The following is a 20,462-nucleotide window of genomic DNA, read 5'->3' as shown; positions in this document are numbered from 1 at the left end:
AGCCAAATAAATGAATTATTGAATTTATTGCAGCATCTTAGTGTTTGTTGATATATCTTTTTTTTCATGGAGGCACATTTCTATGGGCTGAGCAGTAGGCTAATCCTAACACCACCTGCATTTTAGACTTCTTACATTAGTATTCAATATGAGTACTCAAATATGGAAATGACTTAAAAGCTTTCCACTGATTCTTTTATTAAAGATAACGACAGGTGTTGTCGCATTGCTGTAGAACTGGAATGAACACCTAGAAACTCTGACCCTGATGGCATGTGGTTACTACAGTATAAGAGCCAGTGCTCTGAAAGACCAAGGGTAACTTAAAAGATAAACAACAATACAGTAAGTCTTGTCTCATGCAGGAGACAGTCAGGAATCCTATTGCAACATGCAGAGATGCAGAAGGGGAGATTTGTCCAAACTGCACATGCACTGCGAGGTTAAACTCACCAATTATAGATTAGAAGAAGCAAGCAATGACCCAGCAGAGTGGAAGGAGTGTGTATAGGGGTGAAGAGGGGAATAAAAAATGGAGCAGAAGGGAATAGGTGTGTAGCAGAGCGAAAAAAAGAAAGAAAAAATGAGACAGATAGAAATAAAAAAAGAAAGATTGCAGAGAGAGAAAGAGAGAGGGCGGAGTGAGCAGGTGGTGGAGAAAGCACAGCATTTTGTGAAAGTGTGAGAAGTACAAGAGAACAGAGGCAGCAGTGCTGAGTGAGGAGTAAAGCAGTCAGCAGAAATAAGCAGGACAGTGACTGCTGCATGTCAGTGTGTCATTCATGCAGTAGTCAAGCTCTCAGCAGGAAGAGATCTAGATAGAACTAGGTTATGGTTAAGGTAGCTCAGTTTTAATGAACCACAGCAGATTAATGTGCATCAAGCAGAAGACCTGTGCAAACATGAACAAAACACTTTTTGAAATTCTCTCATATTCGACAGTTCACACAGCATGACATGACGAGAGACATTTACAACACATTACTTTCACAGCTGATCCACTTACTTGAAGCATCAAAGCCACCAGAGGGCGCCGGTGCAGTGGTTGCAGGTTCTGGTACAGCTGGTACTACAGGTACGGGTGGTGTTGGAGCGGTAAGGGAGCCCAGAGCATCAAAGCCCGACTCCAGGAGGTCGCCCTGTATCAAGGCGGGAGCTGGAGCCAATGCTGGAGCCAGAGCTGGGGCAGCGGTGGGAGCCAGGGTAGGGGACATCAGGCCTGATGCGAAGGGGGGTAACAGACAGGACTGTAACTGTGACATCATATGTAGCACTGTTCAGACTCACCCTGACAAATGCACATTTATTATGATTACTGACACAACACATGGAAGATGAGACAACCACTGCAGCAGTGTACAGAAGAAACAAATATAATACAACATACTACTCATCATTTTACAATACTACATCTTAATAAAAATAATATGTGAAATATATGATATGTTTTACAGTGTCTAAACAGACGAGTCACAGTAAGTTAAATGGAATGATAATAAAATAATAAAGACAGCTGTGGTATGAATCCTAACTAACTGACATGCCTCACACTCCCACCTGCAGGTTCAGAGGAGGTTCAAATATTTGCCTGTTCCTCCTCAGTGTATTTAGTGTATTAAATACAAAACATTAAAGTTTTGTTAAAGGTACACCCTCATGTAAAGTATCTACTGTATGTGGGGCTCTTTATCTTGTCTCTCATATGTCATATTTGCTTGTTCCTACACCATGAATTATCTCATGAGCCCTCAGATTTGTCTAGTGACACGATGCAACAAAGTTAAAGTTAAAACTAGCTCCACCTTAACCAGCATCTTTTATTGCAAAACAAGAACTTTTAATTTTGATATTTCTAGTATTTTTTCTGATAATACTGTACATTCACTTCAGTCAGGTTTGAATACAGGACTATTACTATTAATGGAGTAAGTTTACGTTGTCCTACTGATACCTACTGACTACTTATTTCACCGCAGAGCTACAGTATACAGTACTGAATGCAAAATGTGCATTGTTTTCTTTACAGTAACATGACATAGACAATCAAATACATGTACACAAAGTGTCTGCATGCATTGTTTGTTGTGTGTGTTTAAACATATTCCTTAGTACATAGATGGAAACCCAGAGGTTCATGACAAAGACATATTTGTTCTTCTTCATGAGCTACTGGTAACACAACAGTGACAGAAATGAGATTGGCCAGAAACTGGCTATGACATCACTAGATGGCTGTGATGAACAGACATTTCCAAATGAGTCCAAAGCCAATTTGGAACGGCTGTGTCATAAAATGTAACCCGTCCTGCCAAGTTTGTGTCATTATTAATTTGATAAATGCATCTCCATCATAACTGTATAATTTCTTAATCAGCATAAAACACTCCTGTGAGCCGTTGGCCAACATAAAAACTTTCTGCTAAACTGCAGACATATTATCCAAGTTTGCTGGTCCCTTCAGCCATTCTAACTGAGCCATAATTTACATAAATATACTTCAGTGTAATCACAAAAAGTAACAGGAAGAGGAGTCTCACCTCCCAGCAGGTCGTCTCCGGGCCCTCCAGGAGCAGAGCTCTGCGTCTCCTCTGGAGGACTGCCGAAAGAGTCTGCAGGGCCATCCAGTTATCCACAACGCAGCATGGAGGGCAAAAAGGGGTGAGAGGTCAGCCCTGGACCACACACTGGGACACATTGTAGGAGACAAGATTATCTTCATAAAACAAAAATATATCTGAAATAATGACAATTTAAGAAAAGCAAAACATTGTGTGTGTGGATAGAGAAAGATTTCCAGTCGTGTTGGGACCATGTTGACGCCTTTTGGGAATAATCTTTACCTCAATACATTTTCTCTGCTCAGTTATATTTTGATGACATAACTGCAAATCCCTGACCCCATTTCATATCTACATGTCCCTTTATTAGTCATGGACTGGGATTTGGTGCAGGAAAGTTACATGGCAACAAGACTAGCGTAGAGCAATGCTAGCAGCAATGTGAGGCTGTACAGGTGTGCTTGAAGCTAAATGCTAACATACTCACAATGATAATGCTAGCATAACATAGATTAGCATATTAGCATGCTAACATTTGCTAATTACCACTAGACAAAAAGTGCAGCTGAGGCTTATTTGTAGTATTTGTCATATATTTGAAACACCAATATAATGTCACACGTTTGTGTGGGTCTAAATGTGATGCTTTTGTTTTATTAGCTAAATTACAAATGGATTGCATGGCTAAATTAGCTTAGCATGAAATCCACATTGGAAAAATATTGTGAACCTTGCATAGATAGGATCATAATGCAAAATGGGAACCATGACAGTCTACACACAATTACAAACCAATCCATCAGGAGGATGTTTAGATATTTAGATCTGGATTAAAGTGCTGGTCTGACAAGGGACTTTGCCGAACCTTCATGGTAACATCCTCAAGAAAAGATGAACACCTGTTTTTACTCCAATAGACTTCAGCAATACATAAAGATAACTTGAAAAATAAACACACACACACAAACATACAGTGTAGGAAACATTTTGGGAATATAACAATTGGCTACTGCCAACTTTGCATACCTACAGTCTATTAGCACATCTAATATCTGTCTCATTGGTACAAACATTCAGCCATGAACTTACTGTAGGAACTGAGGGTGATACAAAATATTCAGAAGACAGAAAGGTATGATTATAAAATGCTCAAGTGTATGAAATTCAACAATTGACATGCAGCATACGAGGTGCAGTACCCAGCAGGTCAATGACAGGTTCCGGCTCTGCTGCTTTGGAGGGAGAGGAGGCCTCCGGGACGGGAGCTGCAGCAGGAGCAGCAACAGGAGCAGCAGGAGCTGGAGCTGCAAATGAATCTGAACAGAGAGAGTCAGACAGAGACAGAAGTAGACAGATTTAATAACAAGTCTAAATGACTACATTTATCAGTGAAAGCTTTATTTCCAGGCCAGAATGCACTGCTCATGCACTGTTATTCTGCCTGCTCTAAAAGGCTTAGCAGACATGCAGAGAAGAAGCAGGAAGAGGAAGCAGGCATCCTGCATCTTTACTGTGTATCCACATCCTTGAAGCGTGCACCATTTGGAAATACAGGACTGGTGTGCATGTGCATGCAGATACCAGCACCATGCAGAAAACTTAGTACTTAATAGGTTTAATCTGGCTGCACTCTTCTTGGAAAAGAGGAAGGGAAAACAGTGATGCAGTAAAGCTGCTTGACTCACCGGTCACGATGTCTCCAGCTGGAGCGGGCTCAGGCAAAGGAGAGGGCCCGCGTGAAACAGCAGGAAGGTCTAATTTACCAACGCAAGCAAGAGGCAGAATACGAGAAAGAGGACAACCGTGGAGGTCGGAGAGCAAAGAAAAGCATTAGCGTGGCAGATAGAAAGACACCGCGTAGAAAAAAAAGCAGCCACAACGACAATCCAAGATTGGACGAGTAGGTTACATGCACAGTTCTCATACCACTATGGGGGACAAACCAAGACGTGTGGGGGGGAAAAACAGATGACAGAAGAGTGGAGGTATGGAAACCAGAAGAGATGAAGAGGTTCCACACACAGAGAAATGGATATCAGCTCCTGTACCTGCACCAAAAAGGTCTACGCTAGGAGTGGTAGCAGCTTTGGATTCTGTGGTAGGGCTTTGCTCAGGCATAGAATCAAACATATCTAAGAACAAGGACACACAATCATATGTACATTCAGATTTCAAGTCCAGTGCATACAGAATGATGAGTTAAGAAGAGAGATGAGGGAAAGCAGAGAGAGCAGACATTTTGATCAGTAAACGGCTGTGCATCTTTTCAGTGCAATGCAAAATGAAACAGTGCAAAAGTTAAAAGGATATATTGCCAAATTTCAGCATGAACGTCCATATTTGCGTTGGCGAAATTTGATTGTATGAGCAGAAATTGCCGTAGAGTTTTTCCATTTCTCGAATCCGTAATGTGACGTGACAGATTACCCCTTAAGGACTGGATGAAACGTTTGCAAGTATACATTCTAACGAGATTTAAGGGACCACAGCCATACTATCAACTCTGTTCAGCTGTACCTAGGCAAACAGGGGATTTGAGCTAAATGTTACATGCTAACATGCTAATGTTTAACAGGTAATATTTTCCACACTTATGTAAGCTTAGCCTGTTAGCATGCTAACATTTTCCAATTAGCACTAAAGACAAATTACAGCTGAGGCTTATGGGTATGTCTTTAGTTTTAGGTATGTGGCCATAGACCAAAGACAAAGTAAACTCATTTTTGATCTGATGATGATGCTAAATGAAAAGGAATTTGAATGAATGTGAAATTTCACAGCAATACATTAAAGTCAGCCACATGGTGGCGCTTTATAAAATTTCAGGGGATCATTATAGTCAGCAGGATACTCTATGTTGAAACCATGATTATTTGCATGAAACGTTGTACCAATCAATCCAGTAGCTGTCAAGATATTTCAAGGAAAACTTATTCCTGCAGGTGGGACCAGTGGAAAAGTCAGCCGACCACTACAGTTAAATGACTCATCCTCTGGGACCACGAATGTTGAGACATTTCATAGCACCCAATCGCTGCTGAGATATTTCAGTCTGTTTTCCAGATCATGATAACAGCTTATGTCCATCTATCAGTAGGGTCAAAGTGGGCTGGATCACACCTCAGCTCAAAGTAGGCAGCTTTTAGCAATTTGAATTCACCCTGCCTGTCTTTAACTGAGAGAGCAAACCGGAGCATTCGGAGGGGAAACCCATTTGATATATTGTACGAAGTCTGACATTGAGCAATATTCCCTTTTAACTAAAGTGCATAAGCTACAATAAAGCATTCTCAGCTGTCACTATCTAAAATACTGGTCACAAGCAGCAGAAGAAAATCAATTTTCTTCTCTCTAAGTTTTGGCGGTCTGTTAGTATTAGGTTAATAATCGAAACAAGTTGAGCCACCTCTGTTAATAAAAAGAGATAAATGTCTGTTTATGTCCCTCAAGATCAGATTTCCACTGAGACTCTGGTCCCCAAACAATAAAAATGAATGGATTACCTTCTAAAATAATACAATGACTTTATTGTGGATTTATTTTAATATTTCAATTTTGCAGAGGAGATGCTCAAGATGCTTGATTAACTTGATTAAATGATCTGTATCTAAGGGAAAGGCATTATGGAAAATAGAAAAACAAATCTGAAATGTAGGGACCGGGCAGGTTATTATCATTGTCACTACTGCCATCATCATCACTAGCAAGAGCAACATAGTCATCATCTAAAACTATATCATCATCATCATCATCATCATCATCATCATCATCATAATGCAGGGCAATGCAGTGAGAGGCAGAATGAGAGCGAGAGGACTTTACCACCAAAGATATCTAGAGTCGGAGCGGCTGCAGACTCTGTGGTGGTGGTGTCGGTGGTGGTTGTGGTAGTAGTGGTTGTGGTGGAAGAAGGGGTGGGGGCAGCAGGGGCAGCGATGGGGGCGACGATGGTCGGCGCCTCACTAGAGGTGGGAGGGGTGATGGCGGTGGACCCCGAGTCGCTTGGCCTCATAGCGAACAGGTCCAGCTCTGGAGCAATGTCTGCACTCCCCTCCGTTGTAGCGAAGGGGTCTTCAGGAGAAGCAGCAGGTGGGGGTGGTGTTGAAGGGTTAGAGGGGTTTATGGTTAGAGAAGAAGGGAAGGGGTAGGAGGGATTGAGGGTTTGTTAAAGCAACAAACACTGTAAAAAGCATATTTAAGAGGAAAGACACCTCTGAAGCTCCAAATCATGGTTAGGTACAAAGAAAGTAAACCAAGCACACGGTCACTCATTAACTTCAAAACTGCATCCACAAGCTATAACAGACAGAAGGCAACAATTATTCAGTAAATGATAACTGGCTACAGTTATGGGTTTAGAATTATTTTTAGTTGATTGGCCAATTAGTCTTTTATCCATGTGTCCCATTAGCTGTGTGATCACAGCAACACTTTAGCAAGGAAGAGGTTGAGTGATATTGGGTATTCTCTCATTAACTCTCTCATCAACTGCTTTCTCCTTGGTTCATTAGCCACAGACTGAGACCTAGTGACTCGGCATTTCTGTGCAGGAACCATTCCCAGGGATGCACATTCATTCATGCTACTAAAAACACCTAAATTCAGCCAGATATTATTCATCTAGGCAATAAATATAATCATATTTACCAAAAACATACATATAGCAGCCATTTCTACTTGCTGCTTTACACTTTAGTTGAAAAGAACTTAAGCTAAATGCTAAGTTCAGTAGCCTATGCTAACATAGTTAGTTAACTAGTTAGTTAGTTTAGCCTGATAGCATGCTAACACTGGTTAATAATCACACAACAGTACAGCTAAAGTTTATGTCATTAGTTTTGCAGGTATTTGACAAAAAAAAGAAAAACATAGTATTTGGCAAAGTGAAATTGACCTGACAATGGCGCTACACGAAAAGTTAGGATATGAGTCATCCTCTGGTGACCATGAATGTCTGTACCATTGTGTTTGCTAGAGAGTCAAAGACACTGAACGTTCAAGGGTCACATGGATAATGTAAGTGTCCTACCTATATATCATTAATGATAAGGTAAGCTGGCCAGGAAACCTTTTTAAAAAATGTGGTGTGCAGAATAAAGTTAATGCCAGAGTTAAAGTTTGTGTTACTGCATGATTAGTATGCTATGCACAAACTAGATTACCATTAAGGACTTTTTAATTGTTTTTTAATTAGCGAGGCCCAAAGAGAGAAAATAAATGTTTTTGAAAAAAAGAAAAAGAAAAACAGCTCAACAATGATTAATATAAAAATAATAATAATAATAATCATCGTTATCAGGTAAGATCAGGGTTAGGGTATCAGAACAAGTGGTATCCACTCTCTCTGAAGTAGGTATTCACTGGGTGAATATTAGTCGATATGAAGGAGGGGAGGGTCCATGACTGGGGGCATTAGAGCAGGATTTGGGGTGAGACAGTAGGCCCTGAGGGCATGTTTGTTCAACTGTCTCCTCAGGCAGAAGCAGCTTTAATATAATAAAAGCTTTCACATTCACACACACACACACACACACACACACACACACACACACACTTGCACAAAAAGCCGTTTTGTCACCCACCAGATCCACCAAATGCATCAGCAGCGGGGCCCGCGGCCACGGCAGCAGGACCGTCTCCTGGGGAAGGTGCAAACGCATCTAGGGTATTGCAGACGAAAACAGCCCGGAACGCAAACGCAAAACATAACACCCGGGCCCAACACACCGACAGACACATGGATGTAACGAACAAAAGATGAGTAAACAGATGGAACGGACAGGAAACAAAAATGAGAGGTCAGCATCAGGGAAAAAGCAGAGAATACAAGAAATATGCAGCCCGGTTACTGCAGTCAATGATCTGATTGTTTTAAAGGGCTGCATAATGCTGCATTCAGTGAGTGCACTACCTGTGCAGGCTTGTGAAATGAGGCAAGTTGTCACAAGTTACTTGTACTCTGTGACAAGAGGGGAAATGTCAGGGATGGACGAGGCAAAGTCTCTCTTTGACACAGAAACTCAATTGGCACTTTTAAGCAGATACTCCAATGTTAGGGCTGAAGTTAAAATTAAAAAGCCAAAATATCATTAAATAAAATCAAGCTACTCATCATCTTGACATATTTATGAAGCAGTTAGTAAGCCATTAGGGAGAAAATCATTAAGGGTGATGGACAAAAAAAAAAAAGCAAAACACAGCAAGTCCCCAAAATACGAGTCATAATAACAGATTAATTACAGTTCAGTGGGTTTACTGAGGAGCACATGATTGTGACAAAACACTCTCATGACACATCAGTGGCAAAACTTATTAGTGCTTTGTTTCAATCGTGCAGCTTTGAACAAACCCAGAGAAAAGCAAATAATCCGCTGCACTGGTACTTTTAGGATGTGCCGCAAATGACAAGTTTGACGAGTTTCACTCTGTGCTCAATGCCAGAACTGTGTGTGTGAAAGCTTGACATCATGTCAGTGTACAAAAAGCAAGATTGAAAATCATTAGAGAAATAATATACAGTATATATATAAATATGAAGTTTATACGTATGCTTTGAAAAACACTCTTCTGAGGGTGTTTCCAGAACCCTCAAAGACTTTTTTTGAAACTCCAGATGAAAGAATTTTCTATTAAAAATCATGCAGCAGACAAAATATCTTTGCATCCAGATGGCAAGAAGTCTTTAATGTTTCTGAGAATACCTTCAGAACAGCAAAACCCTCTGAGTTTTTCAAAGCCTGCAGGGTTTTTTTTCCTTTTAAATCAAATGTGTGGCTCGGTGACTGTAATACATGAGAGGCACAAACTGTGGCTACGAACCATCCGCTTACTAAAGTGTCAAAATGTGCATTTATATACTTGTTTCTAACGAGTTTTTCAGGAGTTACAGGTAACTCAAAGTCAGATTCTCTTCAGATGTCTGATAAATGATGCATACATCACATAAATGTGTATAAGCCTGTAGACTTTTTGTGGTTTAATGATGTAGCACTCCTCTTGAACATATCAGTGTTTGCGATGCAAAGTTTACGGAGTGACAATCAAATCCCAATTCTCTGTATAGTAAAGGAAACCTATCTGTAAATGACTAAATGATGAAGGAGCTCATTGCAGACAAGCAGGCAGGCTGCCATGCTGTGTATCCTGGTCTACGTCCTATCCTCGGACCAGACTGACCTCCGAAAAGGTCGAGGTCTGCTGCTGAGGTGGCGGCGGGAGCTGAGATGGGCAGCGAGGCGGGTGCCGGTGCAGCAGCTGCGGCGACAGGAGCGACGACGGCTGTGGGCGCGGAAGCTGCAGGCGCAGCAGCATCGGCATCAGCAGACTCTCCCTCTGCCAGGAGAGCTTCAGAGGCTTCGTCGGTGGCGGCCGGAGATGCTATGCGGATAAACCCCATAATCCAAATGCCCCGACCCAGTCACAACCCCCAGAAGAGAGAAATAGGAGAGAAATGGAATTTGGAAGTAGACGGCAGTGTCAAATAGACAGTATAGGCAGACTTGCTAAAGGTGAAAACAGCTTGACACAAAGACAATGAGAACTTCAGGTAGAAGGCCAAGTTGGGTAGTGAAAAATAAAGTGCCTGCAGGCCTCTCTCGTATTCAGTCTGTATCAGGGAGCTGTCAACAGAGTACTCACCCTCAGCCAAGAGATCTGCACAACAGACAGAGAGAGACACAGGTGAGCGAGGATGAATGACAGCTTTAAAAAAAGAGGTATGACTTTAAAGTGTAGAGATGATCTAATGAAATTTAGAAATATTTAATTTGAGAGCTGCCAACATTAAAGAGAACAGGCCAGAAAAAAAGTCATGGACCAATAAAGTGCAATACAGCTAAAAGCTCCTTAATGTAATTTAGGCTTTGAAAGGATATAGTTGGAGTCTGGCCATCTTCAGGCTATCAGTGGAGATGTAGGGATAAAAAGAGGACACGCCAAAGAGCAACAGCAGATTTATAATGGAAATGCTCTCTAATTGAAACCATATAATTAAAAAAAAAAAACATTACTGAGGGTCCCAGTTCTTTATCTTACTATAGGGAGCCATTCTGAAAGACCACAGTTTTGTTTGTTTCAGCTCATTCACTTCAAACTTTTTACACTTGATATCACTGCCAACCATTTTCTAAAGATTTTCAAATCGACCTCAGCAGTTAGTTTCCATTTATTTCACTGTGGCGTCAAAATCTGCAGGGATGTCAACGTACTGTATGCTTTGGAAAATGCAAACATTAATGTAATGAATTGAGTTTTGTAGTTAATGGGTGGAAACATGCAAAGCATCTGCATGGTCCATTTGAATTTGATGGAATTTAATGCTCACTTAATGTCATTTACCAAAGGAATCTGCAAGCTCATGTTTTATTTGCTCTCACACTCCCGTGCAGATTTGCAAATTGGTCCAGTGATGCCAGGCTGATGTTTGCTCTAAGAACATATTCAAGTCTAGTAAATCAGTTTATGTCTTCAACATTAGTGCAAATTAGTAATTCGTCCTCCGAACAGAGATTATTTTGTCATAGTTTGGCTGTAACGGAGCACAGTGGGTCTGTCAAACTTTGGATTTCTCCACATGTTGAGGGTGATACTCAACATCTAATGAGTTTGGGATGTGATGTTTCTTTTTTTTTTAGCCAAAAACCAAAAATAGTAGGAGTAGGAGGTAGAGGAATGGATTCAACTGTGTTCCGCAATCATTAGCATGTCCAGCTAACTGGCTTAGTACCTAAAGTAGGAACCAAGAGTTACTATTGAATCAAAACATATCATTAGCTAGCTGCATTATGTGTACTCTTGTTATGTAATGGAAACATTTCTAAGTCAACTGGAAACATTGTGTTTCCAGTTGATGAGGTCTGCATGCAACAGTTTTTTAAGGTCTAAATTTGCCACTGCTATTATTATAAATGTATTAAAAAGTTCTTTAGACTGTCAGTTTCTCACCTCCCCATCCAGTCACTGCCGCTGCAGCGCCTCCTTTGGATGAGGAGGACATGGGGTCCAAATCCAACAAGAAGCCATCATCGAGGGCACTAAACACAAAGAAAGAAAGAGGGAATGTTGACAGAGGGAATCAATTCCTAAAGCGATATTGACGCTCGGATATCAATGCAGCTCAGTTGGCTTTGTAATACTGTTGAGTGACTCTTACTTGCTAGTAGTAGCAGCAGCAACAGCAGCGGTGGGGGCCGGTGCAGTGGGGGTGACAGAGGGCGGAGGAGGTTTGGCAGGGGGCCCGGGGCGAGCAGGGGGTCCGCCGGCGGGAGCAGGAGGAGCGGGCTTGGCTGGTGCAGCAGCAGCAGCAGCCGGCGAGCTGTTGTTGGCTGTCGCATCCTGCCGCAGAGAACGTTAACATGGTGACCAACAGGGTTATGTAAGCTGATGTGATGCAACACCTTTTTAACACATGGATTCACAATGAATAACTGCCTGTTTGTAGTAAGAGCTGGTAAAGAAGGAGCATCAAGACTTTTTAGTTTATACGCTGCTCTCTCAAAAACTCCACTTTGACATTTAAAGGTGTTATATTTCAATAAGAACTACATTATGATTATCATAAAATGCGACTTACCTTAGTGGGCGACCTGCAGAAACAACAACAGCACATGAATTAAAGAGTTAAATGATGTACATGCTGAAACATAAAGGCTGTTACTGAGACGGGAGGCAAAGTGACAGCTTAAGTATCACTTTGGTGGTGTTAGGCAGGCAGCATTTCAGGGCAATTCCATTTAGTAAACATCTGCAATTAATGGATCCATGCCGCACTGCTGAGTAACAGCATCTTGGCAAGAGCTCCTCTTCAACAAAGCTTTGCTGTCCAACATCACAGACGGAAAGTAATGTTTTGAGTACGGCATATGTCAAAAGATTTGTAAAAGTCGGAGCTGAATGCACACTCAGATGAAGAAGTTCGTAAAGACATTAAATAAAAGGCAAGACTGGTCAATGTACAGCAGGACAAAGACAACAAACTAACTGTGTTAGTCACAAATGTGAAAATAAAATGTTTTCTATAGATCGCATCTTGAACAAAATAATAGTCCAAAACAATACAAATGTCAGCTGCTTGTCCAGATGTCTTTTCTATAGAATCACTGAAAGTCAATTTATCAGTACATGTGATAAATCAGGTAAATGGTCAAATAATACTCTCATTCATAGTGAATACTTACTTGTCCTCTCTGAGTTGAGTAAAAACAGGAAATGACATGTTAGAGAAGTAACAAAGAATAGTGTAGTTACTGATCAAAGATCATCACAAAGATCTAAATCACTCTAAAGAGCACCAAACAAACCCAGGTGCATGTTGGACTATCAAGCTATCCTGAGCCAAATGTGGTAAGAATCATGACCACCATGTGTTTACAGGATTCTTGAAGCTTCTGCGCTGTCATACTGCTAAAAGACAAAACAGGTTTCAGATGTATTGAACTACTTACGGCTTCTTCCCTTCCAGTGTGTTAAGGTGGGTCTCCAGGGACTCCAGAAGACTTTCTGGGGCCTGCAGAATAATAAAGAAAACGTGATCCAACAGGGAACATGTGAAAAATGGTTGGGTATGGTCAGAGAGGCTGACAGTACACAATAACACAGGGGACCTTAAGCTTAATGTCACCTTGACAGTACTGACTCTTACAACCTTAGACACTATTCTCAGACTGCTGCGTTCTGCTGCCAGATTGCTATTGCTATTTTTGGTGCACATGTTTTCTATCCAGATACAAAAATCTACAAGTCAACACTAGAGTCACCACAACTACGTTCAAATTCCAAAACTTGATGCATGGTTGCTTCCAAAATTCCAGTTTGATTTCAGCCTAAAAATCAAAATTGTGTTCTTAACTACCTACACACATTTTTGTGTCGTTGAGCTGTCTTTGCAAATTATTATATGTTCCTATGATGAATGGCAACACAAATAAAAGTTAACAAACCCAAACTAGGGCTACTGGGTACCAATCAAATGTGTATGCAGCTACTGTATAAGTTCATAAAATTATCAAATACTGTATACTGTATTACTACGCTTTCTCAGATTTTTGAACTGTACATACAATATTCTTTGCTAAGATATTACCTACTTTAGGTCATAATGTTTATTTTATACCATTCTGTTTAGGTATAAAAGGGCAAATACATTTAGTTAGTACAGAAAGTTAGTTGTTGTTAGTATACTTTGATCACTTGTAGAACTGCATGTGTTAAAGAGGAAATGGAGAGAGAGTGGGCAGGATCCAAGAAAATCAAAAGAAACAAAAGTCAATTCACAAAAAAACAGAAAAGAAAATAGAATGAGATTGAATCTCAATGCTAATCAAAAGATCAATGTTCCAGCCAGCCACGATGCAAAGCTCCATGCTCAACCAAGTTAAATGGGACATTATCACCTGCCGACATGCAGTAAAAAGGATCTTACAATATCCACAAGGCTTTTTAAGAGAGGTCAAAGTTAATTCAGCCAGTGAAATAAGTCAATAATTCACTTTCCTTAATTCCCTTCTCCATTTCCTAGAACTATCCATATAAAGCAGCCTGGCAGTCTGAGAGACCAACAAGGTGGAAAGGCTCATTTTTTTGTCTTGGCAACGAGAGGGACAGGCCATTTATCATCCAGAGACTTTAACATGTCTCTCCTTACCAACAGAAAGAAAGACAGCTGTTCTGCAGACAAAGGACATATATAACAGCTCTTTTACTGAAGAGCTTGGACATATACAATAGTTCTCATACAGTATGAGGAGGCCAGTGTAAAAGCTGCTGAAGCACCTCCCTATGGATGTGACAGCAACAGGCCTCCAGGCATAATTCTGAAATATGATCTGATATGACTGGCGTCATTTCAAGTGTTTACTCCATCGGCTCGCTGCACTGAAAAACAGCACACAAGTGTACATGAGTGATGACATAACAGCACATTTACAAAGACACTCAGATGGTAATATTATTCTGTCTTGTTTGTCCTGATTTAAGTCCTCCTGGAAGGGATGAGAGTATATATGGATGGGTACCGAGACTATTCCACTTTAGTTTGAGGGGTTTGGGAGATTGAGTTTGCTCCGCTGGACACATTAATCAAATTTTATCAACCATATAGCACCTCAATTTTAAAAACAGGGGCCTCTAAGATATGCAGGTTGGGCTGCAAAGAATAATGATTTTATCCTGCTCATGTATGGCAGAGTATTACTTGAAAAACTAGTGCACGTTGGGTAGTAAAAACCATGGTGGCATCTTTCAAACAGAAATACACGCATGTGTAAATTTAAGGACACTGCTGCGAAGCCCAAAGACTGCAAACAGAGCTCAGCTTCATGCTAAAATCCAACCAGCGTGTCAAAATAACATTCACATGCGTTTCTAGCTTAAGAGATATGAATGGAAACATTTGCCTATTAACTGGGTCAGAAATTGCTGCAGGACTGTGGAAAAAAAGACATCAGGAGTATTTTGAATTGATATTCCTAAGAAGGCAGAGATAAGAAAATGTCTCTGCTGGCAGTGCATCAGAATGTAATGTAGCTGGTACAATCTGAGAAGCCTTTTCAGGAGAAAACTCTGTTGCAGTCAATCAAAACCCACTACTGAATGCAACAAGTTTAAATGCCATCTGTGGGAGTTATAGTATCTGATGCTTTCAAGAACGTTGCTGTCAGACTGACGTAGGACACATAAATAGCTTGAAGGACCGCTTAAATAAAACTCACAACTTCAGTAACTGTATAAATAATTAATATTTGATTACAAGTATGATGTGACATTTTGGGAAATATGCTTATTCACTTTTCTGCTAATAGTTAAGATTAAAGCTCTTATATTTGTGCAGTGAATATGAAGCTACTGCTAGTAATAAGATAGCTTGGAGAAGATAACTTAGACTGGAACTCACTGCACTACCCAGAAAAAACACAATTATTTGTTTTCACATTTAGTTTTTCATACTTAAATTAAACAAACAAGATATTATATGTTAATTAGTGAGCTGGTAGGCAGATTTATTTTCATCTTCTGACAGAACCAGGCTAGCTATTTCCCCTGTTTCCTGTATTTATATGCTAAGCGAAGCTAACCTGCTTCATATTTAGCATAAGAGACATGAGATTGGTATAAACCTTTTAATCCAACTCTCTGCAAGAAAGTGAACACACAAATTTCCCAAAATGTCAAACCATATTTATATGTTGGCCACAAATCCAGGCTACAAACAAAATACAAGTGGTTAGCTTTGGGAAAAGCTAATATTGCAACTGTACTAGCCTGTCAGGGTGACTGACAAAATAACTTGACAGGAATAGACGTTTCACAGCAGCCATTTTGACATGAAACAGTAGGTAAACACAGGTGTTACCACTGTTACGCATTAAGGTTTTGTTCTATTTAGGTCAAACAGAGGCTACGTTTACACATAGCCGGGTATGTTGAGAAACGAATATTTCCCTCCCTCCGTTTTCCAAAATAACATCGTGCACATAGCATCGTTTTCAAAAAAGTTTTCGTCTACATCAACCCGCATAACTACGGCATGGAGCGGCATCATAACTACGCCAAGCCTATGGGCGGCTGCTTCCATGATCATCGTCATAGCAAAAGGTAAACATTGGTCGCACTTTTGGCGCATCAGCTGCCTAAAACTCTGTTTATCTCAATTTACATGCAAACGCAAAACCGTAGTTTTCCAGAATCTCCACTCTAGCCGGAGTTTTTAGAAAGATTCGTTTTCAGAGGCGAATTCACCGTTTGCGTGTAAAAGATAGGTACAAACGAAGGGAAATGTCTCCGTTTTTAAAAATACCCGTGTACGTGTAAACGGGGCCAGAGTCAGGGTGCTACAAGTTGGCTCACTAGAAAGGCTCTGCTGCAATGAATGCAACTGAGCCTTAATTAGTATCATTGGTAACACCTGGGTTGATCTATTAGTTCATGTCAAAATGGCTGCTGTGAATTTGACTAGTTCTGGAGATCTAACATCTTCAAATACGTGACATAGTTGTTCTCCTGTGAATCTGTTTTATACCATTAGCTTTCTGTGGTCTAAGCCTGGGTTTAATCAGACAAAGTTACAACATGCTTTTCATGCAAGTCATCCATACTGCCATATTGTGAGTTTCCACAACACAACGGAGTTTAAAAGCCTTCAACTGATTCAGGAACCAACAGGAGTAATCCGATTTCTTTTATATTGGTGAGTGACCCAAAAATAATCTTTACATTGACTCTACAGATGTTATGGAAACTCTGCTGCACAACTCGAGGATAACAGTCTGTTGTGGCGTTGAACTAAAACGTTGTTGTTTAGCTCAGAGTTTCAGCAGCGCCTGGTCAGCAGCATTGCTCAGCATATCACAGCTTGTCCAATCGGCTCTTCCAGTCACATCATCCCACTTCATCACAGCGCCTGACATCTGTCTGCTGGGTGTGCACTCGCTGTGCAGTGTGCTTCAATTCAGTGCACTTCAAAGTTCAAATATGGACCTTCCCTAAGCTGTTTGCACCCCAAAGCTAGCTCTGTGCTCACTACTCACACGCTCAGCCTGAATGATCAATCTGCATCTCTGGAAGTGAAAAGAGAAGGGGGGGCACAGGGGCTGTCAATCACCAAAGAACCACAGCTCATTGGTTGCATGGAGAATAGAGTGCACATAGGGTACAGTGCCTCTGTTTCACAGTGTGGTGTGGCTGTCTGTGAATGGCTGGTTATTATCAAAGAGGAGCAACAATGGTGAACACAGCAGGAGAAAAAAACAGGTGGGAGCTTTAGACATTCATACAACATGCAGTACTGTTAGAAACAAACGATATACTGTCATGCTCTGTTAGTAAAGAGCTTAAAAACTTTACAGATTCAACAACTATTTACTGAAAATCAATAAAAGTAAGGAAAAGCTTTCGACAGTTTTACCTGAGTGAGCTCAGGGATGTCATTTTTGTCGATTCCCACTTGCTGTAAAAGAAGAAAGTGACATTTTAATACAGTTACTAAACGGAACAACATTTAGCTTCTGTTCAGTGACATAATGTGCTATGCTACCTCTGCAATTTTGAAGAATTCTGAAACCCGAGTCATTCGTGTCAGGAATCTCTTGTAGATCTCCAGTCCGTCTTTACACTGGCTTCTTTTCATCTGGAAAAATTTTTCTGGATAACAGACCATGAAAAGTGAATAATTATCTTTACGAAGTTAGAGAATACGTTTGTTTTTCTTTTAGTCAAGAAATCCCACAAAAGGCCAAAACCAACAACAAATTGGGGAACCAACCTTTCCACTGGGTGACTTTAGTTTATTTTGAGTAGATTCCACACCCACTGTTCTGACGCTATAAATACTCACTTACAGCACTGAACCACAGAAAAATCGACATTTATTCTGTTTGAGTAAGTTTTACTAAAAAGTTCTCTGCTGCTTCATAAACTTAGACTTTGAAAAATAGAACTCTGTACTTGTGACCCATTTTATGAACATTTTTTCATCAGCAATGCAGGGACAAATGCTATCCCTGAGTGCATATGATGGGGTCTTGACAGATGACAGATAACATACTCAAGTTTTTTTAAGACATTTGTTGGAAATAAAAGTCTGTCAATATAATAACCTCGGCCTTGTCCTTTAAGGCTGCCTGTGTTCAATGAATACTGAGTGGATCCAGCAATAACACAGAAGGAGTGATTCTTTACCTAGCAGGTTGATGATGCCGTCATTGTAGCAGGCATACAACTTGATCAGATCTTTGAAGAGTAGGAGGAAGCAGGCGTTTATCACTCCATTGTCCAGATCCTTGGCGTGCACCTACAGACATAAATAAAAGACAAGCAGCACAGTGTCGTCAGGACAAAGTTATAAACAGTAATGAACGGAAAAGACAATGAAATTTCACCAAAGATAATGATGCAGGTAAATAGTCATAAAATGTATTGAACTCAGTGATATATTTATATTTTTATATAAGACACTGAGGAATAAGCTTGAAATCTACACCACTGATATCCATGTTTTATTTCAGTTAGAAGACATCATTAACGTCAAGTGGTTGTAGTTGACATCTATAGTTGTCTTCATAGATGAGTGTCACTCACATCAAAATCCAGCAGGGCGTCGATCTGGCTCTGCAGGGTGGGCATTCCTTTCAACAGCTTCTCTACTGGCATGGTCCTCATTACTCCCTCAGCTCTGAGGAAGAAACAGGAAATGTGAGAACTGATCGAACTCAAACCCTTATACTGTATATATAGAACACCCGTCTGTACCTGTAGTACATACGCAGTAACGTGTCTGATCTCTATTCTGGTGTGCGTTTGTATTTTTCAGTGCCAGCTGATGTAGCCAGAGGGACATTGTGTCTGCCAGCTAAATTGAGCTGTCCTCTCTGTGAACATGAGTAATAACCCACTCTGTATTCATCTGTGCACTCAGTACACACATTAAAGTCATGAACTTGGCCCAAACCCGGGCTCACGGTAGCCAAGTCCATCCCACACATGAACGGGACTCCTGTGGGATGTGCGTAATTCTGATTGATATGGACAGCAAGTAAGAAAGAAACGGGGCGCACTGTAGTCCTAAAGACATGAACAAAGCGTTTTTGTTTTTTTTTTAATGTTAAAATCAATAATGCTGAAATAGTGGTGCAGCAGTGTGCTGTCGTGAGGAATGAGAAAGCGTACCCTTTTTTGACCCGAACAAAATCGAAAGCCATCTGTCTGTAGGCGAAGGCCTTCTCGTTCAGGTAGCGGCTGTAGCGTCTGATGAATGTGGACATGTCGTAGCCTGAGGAAAACACACATAGTGAACGCATGCACAATCTTCAATGTCAACTCACGGTATTAGTGGGCAGACAAAGTTTCAAAATGCTTTACATTTTGGAAAAATATACTTATTTATATTCTTTCTGAGAGCTAGATGAGAAGATTGATACAACTCAGGGGAAAACAGGAATGGCAGCTCTGTCAAAAGGTTAAAAAAAATTACTATATTGTTTGTTTTAGCTGTACAAAAACCAACGTGAAAAAACAACTTCTGGATGCAGATTCATGATAGCTGTTGTTTCCCCCGGCCTCTAGTCTTGAGCAAAGCTAAGCTAAACACCTGGCTGTAGCTTTATATTGAACAGATGGATATGAGTGGTATCAATCTTTAGCCAACTCTCTTGTTTGTATGCTACATACAGTATGAACCTAGAGCCAGGGTGAGATTAGTTTAGCAGGGGGAGGAGAAGCAGGGTAAGACAGCAACAAGGCAAAATATATCTAAAGCTTTAGATGTGCTTGTGGCAATAATCACATTTGACACTTGGCAGCAAAACAGTGTTATTTTCTTTGCGGAGTCAGTTTCTTAGGACTTTGAGCCCAAGCTTAAATTACAACAAATGTGTTGGATGTAATCCTGATTATGTAATGTTTAAACAATCTGTATTCATTTAGTACAATCTGTATAAACCCTGCAGATCACCCTAGTAGACAAAAATCCATGACAACAGTCTGTGAGCCCAGTGTTTATCACCATGGGAGACGGCATTAATTTCCATAGAGAGGGGTTTAATTGGGGGAAGCAGAGGTTAAGAGCACTGAGGGCTGAATAGAGGAATGGTCAAGCTCATTCTGCTGTCGCATTTGTTGTAAAACGTGTGTCTTAAATGTAAGCATTAGAGAGACAGTGGAGCACAAAAATGGAGAGGTGAAGGTGATCAGGATATGGGGATGAATCTAAGCTAAATAAGTGATGGTGGATTGGTTTAGTCAAAAACAGGAAGGAAAGAAACACCACCCACCATGGGAGCCAGTTTTGTCCAGGAAGTTGCTGAGGTTGAACAAGGTGTTTCTAGATGCCAGGAACTGCATGAATCTCTGCAGGAAATAACAAATACACAGGGTTTATCTCTCTTCCAGGCACAAAATAATAAAAATGCCTTT

At 40.6% G+C, this 20,462-nt stretch overlaps 1 protein-coding gene across 5 annotated transcripts in view; it reads right to left on the bottom strand.

Annotated features, from left to right (window-relative positions):
• Positions 1–20,462, bottom strand: part of snap91a (synaptosome associated protein 91a) — a 48,070-nt gene that overhangs the window by 4,203 nt on the left and 23,405 nt on the right. For 2 of the 5 annotated variants that reach the window (XM_019269195.2, XM_019269193.2), the window contains exons 3-22: positions 20,321–20,396; positions 19,218–19,320; positions 18,630–18,723; positions 18,231–18,342; positions 17,587–17,693; positions 17,458–17,499; positions 13,001–13,062; positions 12,734–12,742; positions 12,130–12,142; positions 11,710–11,891; positions 11,502–11,590; positions 10,197–10,211; positions 9,735–9,935; positions 8,141–8,218; positions 6,381–6,629; positions 4,607–4,690; positions 4,244–4,312; positions 3,758–3,874; positions 2,538–2,609; positions 1,007–1,219 (exon numbers count right to left, since the gene is read on the bottom strand). In XM_019269195.2, coding sequence (XP_019124740.1) covers positions 1,007–1,219; positions 2,538–2,609; positions 3,758–3,874; positions 4,244–4,312; positions 4,607–4,690; positions 6,381–6,629; positions 8,141–8,218; positions 9,735–9,935; positions 10,197–10,211; positions 11,502–11,590; positions 11,710–11,891; positions 12,130–12,142; positions 12,734–12,742; positions 13,001–13,062; positions 17,458–17,499; positions 17,587–17,693; positions 18,231–18,342; positions 18,630–18,723; positions 19,218–19,320; positions 20,321–20,396 — 1,987 coding nt within the window. The remainder of the gene's footprint in view (positions 1–1,006; positions 1,220–2,537; positions 2,610–3,757; positions 3,875–4,243; positions 4,313–4,606; positions 4,691–6,380; positions 6,630–8,140; positions 8,219–9,734; positions 9,936–10,196; positions 10,212–11,501; positions 11,591–11,709; positions 11,892–12,129; positions 12,143–12,733; positions 12,743–13,000; positions 13,063–17,457; positions 17,500–17,586; positions 17,694–18,230; positions 18,343–18,629; positions 18,724–19,217; positions 19,321–20,320; positions 20,397–20,462) is intronic. The other 3 variants (XM_019269196.2, XM_019269198.2, XM_019269194.2) reach the window with 3 other exon arrangements.

The sequence above is a fragment of the Larimichthys crocea genome, chromosome XIII (assembly GCF_000972845.2).
Source record: "Larimichthys crocea isolate SSNF chromosome XIII, L_crocea_2.0, whole genome shotgun sequence".
Classification (NCBI taxonomy): domain Eukaryota; kingdom Metazoa; phylum Chordata; class Actinopteri; family Sciaenidae; genus Larimichthys; species Larimichthys crocea.
This window is presented reverse-complemented; position numbering and strand designations above follow the sequence as displayed.